The sequence below is a fragment of the Cyrtonyx montezumae genome, unplaced genomic scaffold (genome assembly GCF_038088225.1).
Source record: "Cyrtonyx montezumae isolate F1298 unplaced genomic scaffold, pur_monq_1.0 scaffold_35, whole genome shotgun sequence".
In the NCBI taxonomy this organism is placed as follows: domain Eukaryota; kingdom Metazoa; phylum Chordata; class Aves; order Galliformes; family Odontophoridae; genus Cyrtonyx; species Cyrtonyx montezumae.
In genome coordinates this window covers 373,709-392,895 of record NW_027072040.1, presented here as the reverse complement: position 1 = coordinate 392,895, position 19,187 = coordinate 373,709, and the positions used below count along the sequence as shown (strand labels likewise).

Genomic DNA, 19,187 nt, shown 5'->3' with positions numbered 1-19,187 from the left:
GAATGTAAAACTCTTCGAGCTTTCTGCACTTTTAGCAGACGGTGTCACTCTGAGAGCAGTGCAAGAGGCAAAGAAGTTCCGACCTTTACGAATTGGCACCAGCAGGCTACGTGACTTCACTACACAACAAAAGTCAGTCTCTCCTTTCCCTTCCAAATGAACACGTGCAGCAGTTTCGGTTCCTTCTGGAAACAGACTTGTGCTTCGTTGTCTTACCTGTCAGTGCTGGGTTCCCAGCCACGGAATGTGCTTAGTTTCCAAGGGTCCAAGTCCCAGAGACTCCAGAGTCATAAAGGCTTCGAGGATATGTTCCTGTAGTACACAAAACAACCTTTACGTCCTGTTACTGTACATAGGTCTCTTTCACAGAAACCTTATTATTCTGCTTTTGTAAATGAATTTTAAACCATCCTAAAAAAAAGAACTCTGGCAGCAGAGTTTGTAAGCTTTTGCTTTACTTTATATTAAAAATAAATCAACAAACCCAATCCCTCTGACTCCTACCCCACGGCTTTTGCAACGGGATTCAGAAGTGGTAGAAGTCACAACATGTAAAAGGTAGTAAACTTCATTATTCTCAAGACTTGGAAGGATTTATTGTCAGCCTCCTTCGTCGCAATAGATTGTAGATGACTAGCTTTGGTGTTAACTACTTAGCGTACATAATTTGTGGGTGATAAATCTTACATTAGGGCTTGAGAGGAAGCCAAACGAATCCTGAACTGCTCGTTTGAATCACTTTGGTCCTGACTCATTGAAGGGAGGTACGAACCTCGTGGCTCACCCCAGGAATTGACACCATTCAGCAGTTGGGGCGTCTGACAGAGAGGTATCTGCGCACTGTAACTCGGAAGATCTTCAAGTCTGAAGCCCTGTTTAAACTTGGAGGCATTTCAACCACAGCAGGACGTGTTGCAGCGGCGCAGCTAATTTTGCCCTGGGGTCACCGTTCACATTTGGCTGCGAAAGAAAAGATGATTTCTTCTTCCTATGCAATGACAACTGATGAGAGGGGCTGCTCTCGGCCCGGCTCGCACCTGAAACGCTCCTGTTGGCTCTGCCCACATTCCCAGGCCTTCTCGGAAGGAACGGCCTTCAGACCTACAACACTAACATGATGAAAACTGACAATGCAATTTACTTTGCCTTAATGAGCTTGGGACGATGGTAGGAACCATCGGCTGCGCCGCGTCACGCCGAAGGGAACGTCCAGTTTCTGCTGGGCACGTTTTACCATTTACAGCTTCGAGGGTCCCTCCAGTGGCCTGGGACATGTGCTGAAAGCCAAACCTGAACGTATTTTTCACTTTGTTTTTTAAAACAATATTTTAAAACGGAATGGTATTTTCAACAGGCTGTGTCTCGACGCCCGTACAAGTGTTCAACGCCCTCTCAAGATAGCAAAAATCCACGGGAAAAAAAGTTATCTATCTTCTGTACTGGTTGAGTTTTGTTTTTGCACCCAAGGCTGGGAACATCATCCTGTCTGATACTCATCACGGAGTCGAAACCATGACGAAAGGACTGCAGAACTCCTGTCCAGCGAGCTGTCTCATTCCTATCTTCAGAGCTTTGGTTGGGGTTGTCTCCTTTGTGTCAAGTGAAGGCCGCTGTTTCTTCGAGTGGCTCCCGTGTACTTTTAGGTAACGTTTAGAAATGGTGAAGTCTGATTTTAGAGTGAGCTCCGATTCAGAAGTCTCGAGTACCTTAAAGCAACGTGAATGTGATAGAGAAGTGGCTGATGAACCGGCGCCAGCGACAGAGCCTTCCCTGTGCCAGAGTGAGCTGTGGCTTCAGATCTGCTGTCTGCTTTGTACCAAGAACAGACAAACTTGGTAAGTCTGAACAGAGAGCACTTCAGTTCCATAAAATATCCCTCCATCTGTTTTTGAAAGGCCCAAACCCATCTCCCCGCCCCCTGAGAAGTGAGGCAGCTCATTTTAGAATGGTAGTTCCAGCTTCAGTGGCTGAGAGAACCAGTTCTTAAAACCTATTTTTGTACACTGAGAGGTGGAGATTGCACAGTACGCTGTTTATTCCTATCTTTGTCCCGAAAGTATGACCAGAATTATTTCTCAGCATGGATTTCACTGTGGAATAGAAATGAGTTTGATGTGTGAGGCAGAGGGAGGCTGTGTGGCGGTCAGTGCATTTCCAGGAGTGTTTTCCTTTTGGGAGCAGCAGTGATGGGGATTACTGAAACCAGGGGGGGGATTTCCAGCAAGCTCCAAGGTAAGCACCAACACATGCCCTGCACAGCAGGAGAGCGAGCGAGGAAGGCTCCTTTTTAGCAAGCAAGGTATTGATCACAGGTTTCCTTCATGTTTTTTTTTCCCTCAAATGACATCACGCTTTACTTTTCATGACACCTATTCAGCAGCGTGCATACCACGGCCCTTAAATCTTAGCACAGGAAGCGACGAATGTCTGGTAATGATGGTCGAACGCTCAGCCCTCACCATTACCCCACGCTGGGCTTTGTGCCTCTGCCAGCGGGCAGGCTGCGAGGGAAGGGACACAGAGCTGCTCGGTGGCGGTCGGCGTAGCAGCACTCCTCCCCAGAACACACGTGGCATCACCCAAAAGCCCCGCGTACGGGTTAGCTGTAGTGTCATCAGATCCAGGAAGGTTTTGGTGGAGGTCACGGACACTCAGAGCTGTGGATGTGGGGCGGTGTGGAACGCCCGTGTCACGCGATGGGTGTGGGCAGATCTGCACCGAAATCCACGCAAGGCAGCGGAGGATCTGGGAACATCAGCCACAGGTGGAGGCCACGGGACCCCCAGTGCTGCTGCCATCTGTTGTAAGACCCCCTGGATCTAGCTGGTTGCTCTCAAATCACGAGGAACGCGTCAGTAGTGATGCATAAAGCAAATCCCACGTGTTACTCAAGTGCAGATTAACAGCTTCTCTTGGACATAACTTTCCGTGAGGAATGAAGGAAACTCCTGCTCCCATTTGAGCCATTTCTTTTACTTCGGTCAATTCTAGTATTACAAATTGTGCATGTAACTTTATAAATATTTTAAATAGTTTTGTAAATATTTAATATTCAGCTAATTTGATTTTGAATTGTAAATGTCAAGTATTCTGGTATTGGGATTTTTATGTTTTATTATACTTTGTTAAAAGTAAAAATTGTACATTTTTAGAATGTTTTTATCTGAGTAAATTTAATGTATGGAAAATAAAGAGTTAAACAGAATCCCTCCCGTTCTCTTTTTCTTTAAAGGACTCCCCCTCTGGGGGCGGTGTAAGGTTAACACAGTGAACAATGTTGTTACAGCCAAGATATTTTATAGATATAGACAGATTATTGTGATGGAAAAGAGACAATCAAAGGGAAAAAAATATTCACACGTGTCCTAGGCTCACAGTAAGAAACTCCAAAGAAGGAGTCTCCAAAAAGAGAACCTTCCCCAGTGGTGCACAGCCCTTAAGTGGGGTTTAGGAGAGGTGGAGTCAGACTCCACCCCTTCTGGTCACACAGGTGCATTGCTTTCACCTGTGCTCCCACGGCTGACTCAGTGCTTCAGGTGATCCATCAGTGGTTCAGGCCATGATCCAACACTTCCCATACACGTGGTTGCCAGGGTCTTGCTGTATCCCCATTATTAGCGTGGCTGTTTCCCCCCCTGCAGACAGATGGCTGTGAATCATCACAGAGCTGCAGCCCTTCCCTGCAGGCAGAGCGGGAGGACGCTGCCCACAAATAACCACAGGAGCCGTCGTTCAGTTGGGATGTCATCCATCCCTATCAGCACTGTATTAAGTTTTAAAAAAGCAACATATTTGTACAGGAGTATCAGTCGATCACGTTGTAATTACAAGTCTGGCTGTCAGTCAGGAGTTAAACAATTCCTTACACAAACGGAACGAGAACGAGCTGCTTTTAAAAGTTCACGCTGGAGTAAAAACACAAAGGACATGAAAAAATCGTGACATAAGCACTGTGAATGAGATGCATGCAAAGAGGTGTGGGAAGGTACAAACTGTACAGCTTGCTGAGCTAGAGTGCCGAGGCGCAGTAGTATTGCTTCTTCTCCCGTTATAGTACGTTAGCTTCCAGTAACAGATGGAGTTAGATCACAGACACATCACATACAAGAGGAATCTCATCCTGCTACACTTCACGATGGCTCTAGGGGAAAAACACAGGGCCTAGCAGACAGCCTTCCCCAGCGCAGGCTGCTCCGTGCTCAGGACAGCAGTCACACTGAGGTTTCAGCTCCATGCAGTGGCAGGAGGCTTCGGCTGTGGAAAAATGCTTTGTTCACCGCATCCTGACAGCAGCTCCCGGACATGAGGAGCTGGCAGAGAACGGTTCTGCTCGACCTCACTAGTGGCAACATGCAACGCGTTTTCAATCCCAGCAGTGTGTCTGAGCCCCGCAGTCAGGATGGAGGTGTGTTAAGAAGCTGTTGGCCCATCACAGGGCTTACACACACTGGCTCGCTTCACGCCAGCCAGCAGCGGTGCCCTTCACCTCCTCCCGGGCTGGGGAACAGCTGCCCTGCAGCTCGGAGGATCTTTGGGAAGCAAGCCCCTACAAACAACAGCATTTCACTGAACACGCAGGCGTTGGGAATTCACGACAGACTGGAGTTTATTTCAGTGTTACCTGTCCAGGTGTGTATTTTACAGTCAACGCTTCCTAAAACTATTAATAAAGCTGTGGTGTTTGGTATGAGTGATTTCAGAAACTGGCACCATCCCTAAATCAGCGGTGCCAAAGGAAGAGGAGACCAAGAGCTGTGCTCCCCCAGCTCACCCCGAGCGCTCACCGTAACGGCTGCAGCACCGACACAGACCTCGAGCTGCAGGAAGCAAAGCTCTGCTTTGGAACATTAAAACACATTTGCTCTCATCAGAAGCCCTCCCATTAAAAAAAAAAAAAGAAAAAAGCTTTAAGAAATCATAGGTTCTCCAGAAAACTGTCACATGAAACACTTCAGCTCCTCCCTGGTGCCTGTTTGCTCGTTAAAATCAATCGAGTGTCCCTTAATTTGCAATAGTCACATGCACAACTGGGTTCCGTTCGTCAAGTCCAGCCATGTAAATGTGCCTGTGTGGAATATTACAGCAGGTTTCAAAGCTGGAGGCGCTCGTCTGTACTGTTTTAATAGTCACAAACAAGGCAAGGTAAGATAAGACACCTGCTAAAGCAAGACTACGCTAAGGGACCGAGAGCGGAGGTGACATCCGTTCCTTTCCCTGGGGTGCGTGTGGGGAAGAGTGGGGGTGATGGCCAAGGGTCAACTGAAATCCTAGGCTAGAAGCCGCCTGCGTGTCCTAGATGGAAGATTGCACTCCAAAAGTCTCCTGAGAGGCGTACACCATGTACAGGAACCCGTCCTCATCCTTCTCGCTCTCGTACACCTCGGAGATGGGCGTGGAGACGCTCACCATGCTGTGTCCGTTCACCAGGAGGAAGAAGGCCTGGTTGGAGTTCAGCTGCAGGCGCCGCCTGTGAGAAGTGGGGAAGCAGGGAAGGAGTCTCACAGAGAGGACAATGCGTTTCCACACACGTTAAGGAAGGCTCTAAGATGGGGGAGGGGGGTGGTAAAACAAAGTCCTCCACCAAGCACAGCAGTGGGATGTCCCCATGCAAAGCAGCCCTGCTGTAGGATGCCTCCAGCATCCCTGTGTTACAGAAGGCATTTGGTTCTCACCCCAAAGCTGTATGAAATTCATCTGCCGAGTGCTCTCAAGCACATCCAGAAACCCTGATCTCACAGGAACAACACGGGCTGTGCCCCCAAAGAGCGTTCAGCTGAAGTGAACAGGAAGAGGTGGTCCTTGCCAGGATGATGCTGGGGCAGCAGATCATCCTGTACAACCAGCAAACACTCAAGTCCCGTGGAACCTTTGGCTTGCTGCTGAGCTCCACAGCATCCCTCTGGAAATGTAAACCCGGGGAAGAAGGATTGGCAGAGCTTCCACCCAAAGCCTCCATTCCTTTTAAACTCTGTCACCAGCACTGTTAAAACCCCTGATGAGCCTTTCCCCTTCATCTTTCCTCCCATGAGAAGCACCGCAGGAAGACAGAGAACAGAACTTCCAGTCTGCGTGGCACAACAGACATCTACCCTGGGTGTGCCCCCCACATCACGTTTTTTTTCTGAGCCAGGGAAATAACAGATTTCTGCTAAACTCCCTCCTGGAAGCAGGTCTGCAGGGAGGAGCTAACTAATTGGGTCAGCAGCGGGAACACACGTACGAGGAGGTGCAACCGAGGAGAAAAGAACAGTGGATCAGAAAGGCTTCCCTGTCACTTCTGCTCATTGCTGAGCAGCGGCAGCTGTGCTGGAAACAAGCATTTCCTCAGCCACAGCCCTCCCACATCACGCTCTAATCACTCCAGAGAGAGACAACAGAGAAGGCAGCAGCTCTCTGAGGCTGGGCAAGGGCAGCCTGCATAGCACACTGGTTCTGCTGTGCACAAGAGGAGCCAGCTGAGGACCAAGTCCAGCCAGTACTAAGTCATCTATTAACAAAACCAAACAAAAGAGCTATGGAAAATCCTGCATCTTGCTGTTAAACTTCTTGCCCGAGCCCTGAATCAGAAATTCTGGATCATGTGGGGAATTGGGTTCCTACTTCCAAAACCCTATCTCATGTGGGAGCTGGAACTTGATCAAGGCTTTTGTCAAAGCCTCCAGGGCATGGAGTTGTTTGGACATGTGAGACAATACTCAGCTTTCACAGCCCCTGTCCTCCAAGAACCAGCTCCATGCTACACTGTGACTGCAGCAGAATTGCTGGGTCATATCCTGAACCCGTGGCTGAGCACTAGGTGAGAAGGTGTGGCTAAGCCAGGGAGCTCAGCTGCAAGCCATGCACCTGAATGACGGGAAGGGGTGTGGCCTGGATCCACCCTCCTCACCTCATTTAAGGGTTAGCAGCCAAGGGAGCAGTATCTCTGGATAGAGACTGCGTTTCCCTTGAGCTGTTCCTGGTCCTTGGAAGGGGGGTAAGTCCACTTTCCTTTTTATCTTTTAAACCTGCTATTGCTCTGTGCTGCCTGTATCCTGTTAGAGAGCACTGTCGTGGCCTTCTGTTGCTGTACAGTGACCAATGAAAAACACACTGGTTTGCTGCTAACCTCCAAACTTAACCACTTGAGAGCTCTTACTGATGAAATATTCCTGCTTGCAGTTACGCCAAGAGAACTGTGCCTTAAGCAGGATCTCTGGCTGCAGTTTAAAGCCACACAATTCCCATTTTGTGGTTATTTCCCCTTGGCCTTCTCTAGTAAGCAAAATTCAAGCACCAGCAAGAAGCAACACTCAAACCACAGCCTGTGCAGATCACTGTGTGAAGGTAGTGCTTGTCTGAATGTTTATTTTTTTCAGGCCTCAGCACTGTTATTGAGGGTAACCTCATTTCATGATCAAAGGATGCCAGCATCAACCCCAAGCAGCAGCTCAGAGCTCTGGCTAGGAGCCCCAGCTCCCCCTCCAGCAATGGGAGGAGGTAGGCACGCCAGAAAAGGACTCCCAGGCAGAACACTGTGAAGGCATCCCAAAATAGCCAGGCAGGAAGCACTGGGGCCCTAGGCCAGGAGCACCCATATCAGACAGGGATTCACAGCCCCAGACTCCCTCTTCTGTATCTAGGAAGTGGTTATTTCTCTCAAAAGCAAACAGAGCTCAGTCCTTTCCAAAGGTCTTTCCCTGAAGAGCCAAAGGAAGCGTGCGTTCTGGTGAGTCTGTCCTAGTAACAATACAAGTACTTGTTAGATGCCTTTTCCATTTAAAGGGCTCTCAAATTTATGCACTGGGTGTGCTGTACACTGCTGACGCAGTGCATGGTGTGAAATCACAGCATACTACCTGATAATTTTGATTAGCTCGCTCATGTTGACGTGATCTGGCACCAGGAACTTGGTCTTATCCAAAACTGGAAGCTGCTTCTCTCCCTTGTACCTTTCAATGATCACCTAAAGAGAAACAAAAGAAAGGAGCAGAAGATGTGAAAGGCAAAACAGTGCACAGAGCCCTCAGCCCCCCCTCCATCTTAAACGCAGCAAAGTAGGAGAATTCACACTAAACTCCCTTTCACTTAATTTGCAAATGGAAGTCTGGTTTGTAAACGTTACATCTGCGAAGGAGGAGTTACAGTCAGTGTCACCTGCCCCCTCTGTTTGCAGGGGTTAAGAACAAACAGGTTCAGCAGCACGCACTTGCAACTTCAGTGCAGTCTTAGCATGCCTGACTCCTTTAATCTAGCTCTGAACTACCCAGCAACAAGGAAACCAGGAAAAGATAAAGCAGGCTTCTCTCTAACACCTTGCAGTGGCTGCTACAGGAGCCTGCAGCCTCGTGCAGCTCTTGCCACAATTTCTCCAGGTTCTCTTGACTAATGGGCCATCTCTTTCTAAGAACTATAGCTTTGGATTAGCATGCTGGTCTGTTCTCCTGATGTGGTTTCTTTCATGCGTGGGGGGGGGGGAAGCGACTTTTGAAGGATCTAAAGCCTCAAAGGCAGAATTTTGTCCTTAATCTCAAGACAGCGTGCCTAGGAACCAGTAATTCCGTCAAGGTTGTTATGGAGTAACTGCTTAACTCATGAGGAAACCGACACTTTGCCAATTTAAGCAGCGCCCTGCCCAGCAACTGTATGTAGTTCCTGCTTTGAAGGAATGATCTCAGAATTGGTGTGCTCGTTTCCACAGCCGTGCAGGCTTTGTTGTTTCCAAACTCAACGGTAGCTACGTGACACCATTCACTTGGAAGGGACCTGGATCACGTCCATGCTCACGGGGTCTGGCTGTGTTGATATTCAGAAGCTGCACAGGTGAAGGGATATTAAGCCAATGTAATTACATCAGAGATGAACATTCTCACATCAGTTAAAATAAATGCTGGGTAATTCTGGAAGGGGGAAAAAATGTGCTGTTTTTAACGAGGTAGCAATGGATAATGTTGGCAACAGCAGAATGGAGGATGATAACCATACAGGAGGGATGCACCATCTAGCATGACATCACCATCTCAGCTCATCCAGAACTGCTAATGATGATAATGAGGCAATGACTCAAGCTAGAACATGGACCAGCAAGCAGAACAAGCCCCCGGGGATCCCATGCATGCCACTGCCATTGCCAGTCCTCGTCTCCATCTTTAACGAGTTGGTCAGGTATCTCTGAATCTTCCCCAGTAATATCTCCATGGCTGGCTTGAAATGAGAGCTTTGTTGTAAATCAGTGGTTTTCAATCTGTGGTCACAGAGCTCGGGGACTACTGCTCAGTGATCTGTGAAAGGTGGATGAAAAAGCAATCTTCTGTCAGGAAAAAGATCTGTTATGGAAGGGTCTTTTGGGAAAAGTGCAGATTCCAGAAAAGTCTGAAAATTATGGCTATAAATTATTACTTGTTCCCATGTCCAGCCACAGTGGCTTCAAGAGACAGCTTAACATGAAAGTGAAGCTGGAAGCTTTTCAGTTTATTTCACGTGGAGGCAGTGACTGCTTCTGCTAAAAAGCTTGCACCACAACTGCTGTTTCCAAGCAGTTTGTTCCCTCTGAGCGCAAATTCTTCTGTGCCCGTCAGCACTCATTGCTGAGAACCAAAGTTAAGGCATCTGGCTGACTTCTCATCTCTGCAAAACTTCCCAGTTCCCCTCATCCATGACTGTGAGTGTCTGAGGGGAGGAGGCAGACGATGGAGGGAGTTCTTTTCAGAGGTTTTCAGTGCCAGGACAAGAGGCAATGGGCACAAAGCTTTGTACAGGAGGTTCCCTCTGACCTCCAGGAAGTTGCAACCTCTCCCATGGAGATCTTCTATAGTCCCCTGGATGTGGTGCTGGGCATGCTGCTCTGCACAGGGCCTGGGCTCAATGGCCTCCAGAGGTCCCTTAAAACCTCAACCATTCCAGGGTTCTGTGATCCCTGCCTTTTGCTTCCTACCATGCTTTATTTGCACTGAGGATGCCATAAAAAACAAAAGCAAAGTTGAATCAGAGTTCGGGGGCGATGAGATAAAGTTAAGTGAAAAAGGGGAGTCTGATCTCCTCCTTGAGGTGACCCAATGCTAGATGGAGGGGTTTGACAACAAGTACTGCTCCTGGAGATTTCAGAGCTGCAGCCCATTTCTCTGCAGACAAGGGTTTCTGTCTTTCTCAGCACAGATTTGTGATGAAAACCACATCTGTCTCCAAATTACTGTGCCTTCTTCTTGATTAGTCTCTGCAGATTCTTCTTTCAGGAAGAAAAATAAGTCCACTTCTCAGACGAGAAGAGCCAAATGCTCTGGGGACTCAGAGCTCTCAGCCTGGGTGTGGCTTTGAAGCTGCAACAGGCAGCACAGGAAGCTCTGCTTCCTCTGCCCCCAGCCAGCACCTTGCTGTGGCAGCTGCCTGCTGGGAGATAGTCTGAGAACGCTTCTGCAATCCAGCCTTAATGACCCTGAACAGCCAAAGCAGGATTTGGACACACGAGGACAGCTCTCTTACAGGTTCCTTACAACAAACACGAGACCAGAAATTGAGATGACAGGAAGAAGACTCACCGGTATTTTAGTTGGATGCTGATCTCGGATCAGTCGTACATCTTCGACCCTTTGCTCTGCAAGAGATTACAAAAATGGCTGTTCAAACATCTGCCTTCAGTGCTGCACTGAAGGGAGGGAGGACATTCAGGTTGGTAAAAGACACAGAAGTGAATTCAGGCACCACAAAAAGCAGAAAGTCTCCTTTGACAGGAGGTACTTGGCTCTTTAACCCCTGGGTGACAATAGCTGCGTGCATGCTGGCTGAGACTCTTAGGAAATGTAAGGGGAGATGAGCCCCACAGCCCACCTCATTTTCTGCCCACTACAACAGACACATCTCATAAATGTACAGCACCAAATTACACCACCCAAGCTAAAGACTAAAGGCCAAGACTAAGTGCCCTGCAGCGTTTCTGTGAGATCCCTGAAGAGGAAGTTGTCAACAATTAAAATGTGAGACCTAAGCCCAGCAGCATCAGCTTACACTGTACGTTCTTGTATTACCGAGTTACAGTTTTCTATTTTGATTCTGCTGCACGCATTGTTGCAGAAGCTGTTGGGAGATTCTCCTACCTAGACCTTGCACTGCTCTCTGTGCCAGTTTTTGGGATAAAGTTCACCTCTCCTCAGACATAAATATTAATAGTACAGATATTACGGGCCAGGCTAAAGTACAACTGGGAGCCAAAGTAAACAGACACAGTTGCTTTTAGAGGTGCTTGCATCTGCTCCCAGCCTGCCTACTTGCAGATTCAGTGAACTCAATTTTAACCTCTCCTGTTCTTCTCAGTGTGCTGGGGCTTTCCGGGCTGTCCTCATCTCATAAACACTTGTGATGGTGAAGACTGAGTGTTGCATCACAGCCTGACCACAGCTTCAGGAGGCACTGAGCTACGGAGAGGTGCTGCTGGCGGCAGAAGGGCTTAGATCAGCACCATCAACCCCTCGCTGGCATGTTAACGCACAGCACGCATCACCTGCCGTCACTGAGCAACATCACTCAGCTCTCCATGAACCCACATTAAGCCTGCGTGCACCAAGCACATCCGTGTGCCTTTTATGAGCCCGATGAGGAAACGCAACTCACGTGAATCACGGCTTGAAGCTGAATCAAGCAGAGAACTAAGGCGGCTAATATGCAAAGCCTTCAGCCAGCTGCTCGGCCGAGGCCTGAGCGTTACTGCTTCCAGGGCAGCGCCAGCAGCTGATTCAAACGCTTAAGGTTTAAACATAGCAGCGACACGGGGAGCGAACGTGGGGGAGTTCGCTTCACTTCTCAAGCGGAGCGGCTCTGCCGGCGGCGGTGCCATCCAGCACGGCTCCCTGAAGTGGGGGAAATACAAACCTGGACGTAACGCTGCGCTCCGTGCCAGCCCTCCTGCAGCCGGGCTCTGACGACACCAGTCGCAGTGGCAACTGCTTGGCTGCCATCCTAGCTGAACTTAATACCCGGGGCTGCTGACAGGCACCAGCGGCTTGGGAAGAAGGGGCAGCGAGAAGGGGAGCTCGGGGAGGCTGAAATCCCATCAGCTCTATGGCACGGGGCAGCGAAGGGAGGGGATCGGGGTGGGGGGGCGGGGGGGAGGGGAGGGAAAGCTGCGTCGGATCTTTCCATCAGCAGGCCCCGCTCCCCGCGCAGCGTCGAGACCGCGGCAGCCGCCGCCTCCGCCGGGTCCGTCCCTCCCTCTGTCCCACCCCGCTCACCGAAGGTGCGGCGCTGCTTGAAGCTCTTCTCCGAGGGCATGGCGGCGGCGGCTCGGCCTCGGGCCCGGCGGACGCTGTGCGCGGCGCTGCGCCCAACCCCGAGTGCCGGCGCCCGCCCCCCGCCGCCACCCCCAGCGGCGGCGGCGACGTCAGCTGACGCGTGCGTCACGGCCGGGGCGGGCACGGCGCCGCCGCCATCTTGAGTGTGGCGCCCGCGCAGTGCCGCGCTATAATCCTCCGCAGGGACGCACAGCCGCGATTGTCGGCGTGTTTCTGCCTGGGGGTGTAGATGTTGCTGCCTTAGTGTGCCCCGCCATGGTCTTTCATAGGGATACAGACGCTTTATCTCCTCGGTGTGCCCCACCGTGGTCCTCTAGAGGGACGTAGTGCCTTTACTACCTCAGTGTGCCCCGCTATGGTCCTCATGGGGATACTCCACCTTTTACTACCTCATTGTGACCCACCATGGTCCTCCAAAGGGACACAGTGCCTTTTCTGCCTACGTGTGCCCTGCTATGGTCCTCCATAGTGACACAGACTCTTTACTGCCTCACCGTGCCCTGCCATGGTCCTCTGTAGGGACACTCCACCTTTGTTGCTTCATTGTGCCCTGCCATAGTCCTCCACAGGGGCACAGACCCTTTATCTCCTCAGTTTGCCACACCAGGGTCCTCCATAGGGACACAGACCCTTTATCTCCTCATTGTGCCCCACCATGGTCCTCATAGGGATACTCCACCTTTACTGCCTCACTGTGCCCCATCATGGTCCTCCCCAGGGACACACCACCGCCTTTGCTGCCCCAGAACGTCCCCTGCGGGCCTAATCAGTCCCCTAATGCAGTCTGTGCTTTCCTTTATCAGAGCAGGCACATCTGGGGACGTGCCCCGATGGCTGCGGCCTTTCGGAGGTGTTGGGAGCCATCAGGCCGGGATGAGCAGCTGTTGGGCTGCGGGGCAGCACGCAGCAGTTCAGGCTGAGGAAGCCATTGCGAAGTGGGTGTGAAAATCGCAGGGCACAGTTTTAGAGGCAGGTGTTTCGGTTCGCTCGGCTTCCAAGCCTGCTGCCCCGTCACGTGCTGTTTGTCAGGCATCGATTAGATTGCAAACAGCGTCAGCCTCCAGCCAAGTTTACTCGCATTCATCCTGCAGACATTATGTCTCCATTAGAAGGGCCCAACTGTTCCCTCCCGTAGCAGCTTTCTGACACAAGCTGTTGGCTGTAGACTTTCAGCTGCCTTCCTTTCCCCTTCGCTCACATATGTTCTAAGCGCTGTGTTTTGAAATATGGCAGTGATTTTGCAGCAATAGGACCACACAGTCTCACCGCACAGTCCAACTTGTGCTGCTGAAGGTACTTCAGCTGGAGGTGTGTTGCAGCCGGCACTGTCCTTATCAAAATGGGACTGCAGGGAGGAGAACTGGTTTCCCACCAGCTTAGAGCTGGTCAGGGTTTCTACATTTGTTGAGATGCGACAGTACACCAAAGTTACAGCGATGCTGCACTCTGAGTCTGGAATGAAGGTTCATTACCTAATGTTATGATTCAGGGTCAAACATTTCCGGTGTCAAGCTAATTATAGGATGGGACCATTAAGGATGTGACTAATCAGCAGGAAAAAAAACAGCCCTAAGGTGTATGAGTGCTCACACTGTTGTCCAGAGACAGCAGGTGATGGATGACCATCAATAATTTGATGCATCTAAAATGAACCATCCCAAGTTTCTCTTTTGATGCAATATTATTCTTTCTTATTTAAATGACTGCCTTTAAAAAAAACACAAAAACAATCTCTTGTTGAGGACATCCCACCGTGCTCTCAGAGCTGTCCCATCTCCCAGGTGGACAAGCACTGATGAAATCACTAATTGTGCTGAGTGCCAGGTGAGTCTGAACAATACTGAGCGCTACGCATCGCATCGTGCAGTCCTCATCCATGCTACCAACTGTTAGTAGGGCTGCAGCCCAGACTGAAAGCATCCATATGGTGCTTGGGGAGAGCCACAATCAGAGTATCTGCTGACAGGCTGGGCTATCACATGTTCAGCTCATGAATAATCTGCAGAGACTGTGAGAAGGAAAACTTAGATCTGCACCGTGACTCACTTGACCTTTCCCTCTTCATCTCAGCCTTAGCCTATGTCTGCATTTCAACAGCACAGACAGTTGGCGAGTCTGGATTTGAGGAAGGTGTTAGGCGCAGTTGGAACGACAGCATGGACGTAGCCTTTGGGACCAGTGCTGCCGAAGCACAATTTTACAATGAGAAAATGTTGCTTTTGAACTGCAGTGGCCTCAGATTTGGTGACTGCGCCGGAGCAGATCCCTTTGAAAAAAATTAGCCCACAGAGCGTGTTTATTATAGGCTTAGAACATTTTACAAAGCACTTAGCGTGAAGAGAAGATGTAACTGAAAGCAGACATTATTTAGTCTTCAAATATGCAGAAGGTTGCTGCAGAGCAGAAGGGAATTAGCAGTTCTCTGCGGGCAGCGAGTTCGGACAAGAAGTAATGAGCTTATGTCTTGGAAAAGGCAATTCGAGTTGTACGTGGGGTTAGGGGTGAGAATAGTTGAGCACCAGAACAAATTGCCTAGGAAAGCAGTGGGATGGTCACCATCAGACAATAAAAGAAAAGAAAAAAGGAAAGAAAAATTAGTAAAGCATCTGTACTGAAGAGCTTAGGGAAAATTGATCTTTGGGAGAAGGAGGGAGTACATGATCTCTTACAATACTGTCAGCACTGTTTTCTCATGGAGAAAGAGATGTGATTTGCCCGGGCTTACAAAGCAGGTCAGAACACAAGGTGGGATGAACTGCAGCTCTGATCCTCCTGCCTGCTCCCTATCCAGCAGGCTACACTACATTTTCAGTCTGAATTAAAGACTTCAGTGTTTCCCAGCTGCCATCTCTTCCAGCAGGCCGTTGGCTTTTTCTATTTGTTTGTATGCTTTGTTTTTCTTCTTTTTTTTTGCCCTGTTGCTAAAAAGCCTGTATGAGCTGTGACTCACTCTCTGAACCCCAGCTGATATTTACAGTGCTTCCCTGGGGAAAAACTCCCACACCCCCTTAGCCCCGGAGAAAACGGAGTTTCCATTTCAGCTGCTTCGCAACCGAGTGGATGTGAATTGTGAGCTGACAATCAGAATCAGAAAACATCCCCTCGTTTGTCTAGCAAAACTGTACTGAAAAGGTTTCTTACAGTGCTTAGATGAAGCAATTTCCCTGCAGTGCTGTACCCTTCTGGAAGACAGCGCTTGAACGTCCAGGGCTGTGAACGCAGCAGCTGTCAGAAGTATTAAATTCACCAGGCATATGGATGAGAAAAAAAGTCACAGAACGAAAGCAAGGACGCCGTGATCAGAGTAACTTGAATTCGCACCCGAATCAAAATACCTTCCCTCAGTTATTTTCTCATTAATTGTGCTTATTGATCTAGCTCAGCTAAAGGTTAGCGTGGGACTTTGTTGAGTACAGTGTGCAGCCATTACCCAGCTGCCATGGGAGACCGTCAGGCAGGACTGGATTGTACTGAATTGTTTGCGATGACTTAAAATAAATCCTCCGAGAAGTTTTAATCTTAATTTTTTCCCTAAGATGGGGACTATTCAAAATTCTTAACCTTCAGGTTTCTCCGTGGAAGTCACCTTCTAATGTAGAAGAACTCCAGTGAGAAGTGATGAGAATGACAAAATCTCTCTCTCCTTTTGCGGGGCTGTAAAAGTGTAACGTTAGAAATGTGAGACTGCAGAAACCACTCGCAGACCATTTTCCTGTGTGGTTTCTCTCTGAGGTTTAAAAACAGATGCTCCCATTCCTTTGTGGGAGCACTGATGCTGCTTCCCTCTTCCATCTGACCACGTATTTCACAAGGCTTTCAGAATATGGCACTTCTGAGATTATTAGCCAGATGCTTTTCTTTTCAAAGGTAAACCCAAACTAATATATAGGTGTATGGATTGCCATTGCAAGAACTGGGCTAAAAACTTATTGCATTCCCCTGCTAGTATTGCCCATGATGTCATTGCCATTTGCCATAACCCTGACATCAGTTACTTGCTGTTCCAGCAAGCATTTCTTGGCTTTGGGATCAAGTGTTCAGTGGGAGCCGTTGGTTTCACAAGGGAACGCAGTCAATCAGTTGGTGGAAGCAACAGTAACTTATGTTTCTGCAGTGCCTTTCACTCATTAATATCCATAAGCTCCTGACTGACAGTGAGAGGGCAGAAGAATAGCTGGGAATGTATAGAATGATACAGCACGCAGCAAAACCTTCCACTGCTGTTTAGGACACCTAGAATTAAAGGAACTCCACACATTATCAATTAACTGAGTGCTGCGTAGCCCGTGGCTTCAGTAAACATCCTCCTTCCTTACATCATGGGAAACTGAAGTTGGTTCAACTGCCAACAATTGCACAGCAGCTGACCTCATAATAGCACTGAACACCTGACTGCTCGTCCCATGCCCCATCCTCAGGTAATGCTTCTGAGAACGGAGCTGCTACAAGCGTTGGGCGCAATGAAATCATTCAGGCTGAACCGTGGCCAAAGCAGAGAGAACAACAACTGCTTCTTGTGAAAGTGCCACGGAGTTTTTGCTGTCTACATGCACTCGTGGCCTCAGCTGGGCATTAGATCGGATAATGCTTCATTACAGGGACAGCTTGCTGAAGAAATGCCATGGCCCCGTTCATAAAGAGAAGGCAGAGCTCTGAGCAATAAAGCAGGAGGATGCAGAACAGTTCCTGAGTCATTGCCATCAGCATTTTCTGCAGTGCTCTGGATCTTCCCGGAAGAGCCGCACAGTTCAGCTTGTCCTGCAATCCTGATGCGATCAGAGCCCACACAGAAAGGGAGAAGATGGGGAATTCTAAAATCAGGACAAGAAAAACCTATTTTCCAGCTTAAAAATCCAAGGAAATAATATCTGGGAGGCAAAAAATATTTACATCATGTACAAAGGAAGCAGAATTCTTTGGTCTTTCCATTGAGATATTCCCTCTCTCAAGCATCCTGCCTCCAAGAATGCTTATTACAAAGCAGAAATCCCACGGCAGGCTCATGCCAAATAAACACGCTGCAAATATCCTCCCGTGTTGCAAACAGGATTTGTTCATCTGTCTCAGCCTGTCTCGCCACAGTTTTCCATTGCCAAATGGAAAAGAAATAATTCTCTCCGAGCTGATCAGGTTATAATGGGCTGCGTATGCCATCAGCTGGCACAGCCTGCTCGGAGCCTGGGAAGGCACAAACACTTCAGGATTACAGAAAATGAGGACGCTGACTCTGGGAATCCAAAGCCCTTCAGAGCGAGCGTGAAGGCTCTAATTGACTGCAGAGAGAGCCGCATCAGCTCCTTAATTGCTGAAGAGGAATGGAACAATGACTTTTCCCTCTCGGTACATCCTGTCTGAGAGCCCAGGTCTGCGAGCTGCCTGGAGCAGCAGTGCCAGGGAGCTCCGGGCTCTGCCGCTGTTGACAAAGAAGGGCGCTCAGATGTCTGATTGTGCCAGCAGATGTGAGATGATGATAACGCACTTCTGTATTCCCTCCGGTAACAAATAAAGCTGGTGAATTCAGATAATGGATTCGGTGACACAGAGGAGGAAGTGCCAGAGGTAGATGCTGAAGTTTTAAGCTGTGCTCGGATAGAACCAGCCCACTGCTGCAGCTCTCTGCCCTGAAGACCTCTGCTTCCCCCTCCAAATCTGGAGGGAGTGGGTGTGGGCAATGGAGTGCTGTAGGAGTTGGCGTGGATTTGCCATGGGAAAGGGGTCAGCGGGTCAGAGGGAAAGCAATCACGGAGGGATGGAGGAGACAGAGCCCACAGAGCTGTGGGATAAGAGTGGACGGGGCGTGTAGGTGTGGGAAGGGAGAGGAGGCAGCGAGGCACAGAGCTCCGTTCAGATGAAGAGGAGAGCAAATACATTCCTGATAAAAATAGAAAATCCAAAAGAGGAAAAGAAGCAGGGAGGAAAGCTGTATGTGCTGTAGACTGCTGAGTTTCTGCTTCAGGCAATGTCATCAAGGACATCTTTTGTTTCATTTCCATGTAAATCCATCACGACTTCTGCCGTCCTCTCCGTGAATCCGCCAGTTCCTGAGCAGACAGACAAGGCAGAAAGTTTGAATAACGGGCTGCCTGCAGTGGGAAGGGGAAAACCCACGAGGATCAGCACAGGTGGAAAACAGCTCCAGACATGTTTCCAAGCAGCTGTGGTTGGAGGTGCCTCGCTGCAAACTCTTTGGCACCCCATGCCCAACGTTCCTCCTCCTTCTGTGCCGGCGGTCACGCCGCAGGCAGACAGGCTCCCTGCAGCAATGCTTGTGGGCAAAGTTTGCAGACTTTCGGCATCAATTAAAGGTCTGCTTTCCCTTTGCTGTCCAATTTACGTATCTGCAGTCAGGCTGTCATGGTGACAGCTCCTCTGAGCCTCTCTACTAGGATTCAGAAGGGCAGTGCTGCTGCTGGCATCGCAGGGACCTCTCCTGCCAAATGCTTCAGTGAATGCAGAGCTCACTTTATTAAAAATCCCAGCTGAACTGAGAATCTTCAGGGCAGGGAGGCAAGAGAGGCTTGATTTAATTTTTGTAATTATCTGGAAACAGCTTAATTTCCTTGCAGGCCTGCTGGTGCAGCTCTCACAGCCATTCCTGTGAGCAAGAGGGTGCTCAGCACAGCCAAGGGTTCGGGATGCAGCTGTTTTGCAGAACAGCACGGCAAAACAGAGCTATTTACAGAAATGTCCAGCTTCCTCTTGCAGGAAAAGGGGGATCCTCAGGAGTGAGGTGCGTCAAGCAGAAGCACAAGGATCTCTCAGGGAGGAAGGCTTTTCGAGGAGCCTCGTTAGCGCAGTAGGTAGCGCGTCAGTCTCATAATCTGAAGGTCGTGAGTTCGATCCTCACACGGGGCAAATCGGGTTTCCTCCTTGTTTTCCTTTTCTTTTTTTTTAATTCCGCTATGAGGGAGGGAAATCATTTTCTCGCCT

At 49.3% G+C, this 19,187-nt stretch overlaps 1 protein-coding gene and 1 non-coding gene across 2 annotated transcripts; one reads left to right on the top strand and one right to left on the bottom strand.

Moving 5' to 3' along the window:
• Positions 1 to 4,581: 4,581 nt before the first annotated feature.
• MAP1LC3B (microtubule associated protein 1 light chain 3 beta) lies at positions 4,582 to 12,323 on the bottom strand. The gene is made up of 4 exons (XM_065745405.1): positions 12,198 to 12,323; positions 10,512 to 10,567; positions 7,836 to 7,942; positions 4,582 to 5,467 (listed from the first exon to the last, which is right to left on the bottom strand). The coding sequence occupies exons 1-4, from the start codon at positions 12,235 to 12,237 to the stop codon at positions 5,293 to 5,295; spliced, it is 378 nt and encodes a 125-aa protein (XP_065601477.1). The 5' UTR covers positions 12,238 to 12,323; the 3' UTR covers positions 4,582 to 5,292.
• A 6,716-nt stretch (positions 12,324 to 19,039) lies between these two features.
• On the top strand, positions 19,040 to 19,112 carry TRNAM-CAU (transfer RNA methionine (anticodon CAU)). The gene has a single exon. It is a non-coding gene; the product is annotated as a tRNA-Met (tRNA).
• The last annotated feature ends 75 nt before the right edge of the window (positions 19,113 to 19,187 follow it).

What these genes read in the sequence shown, in the direction of transcription:
- MAP1LC3B (XM_065745405.1), bottom strand. Translation starts at nt 12,237, where the DNA reads ATGCCCTCGGAGAAGAGCTTCAAGCAGCGCCGCACCTTCG. An exon ending in AGCATCCAACTAAAATACCG is followed by an intron (nt 7,943 to 10,511) that starts GTGAGTCTTCTT and finishes GTTTCTCTTTAG; the next exon opens with GTGATCATTGAAAGGTACAA. An exon ending in GAGCTAATCAAAATTATCAG is followed by an intron (nt 5,468 to 7,835) that starts GTAGTATGCTGT and finishes CACTTCTCACAG; the next exon opens with GCGGCGCCTGCAGCTGAACT.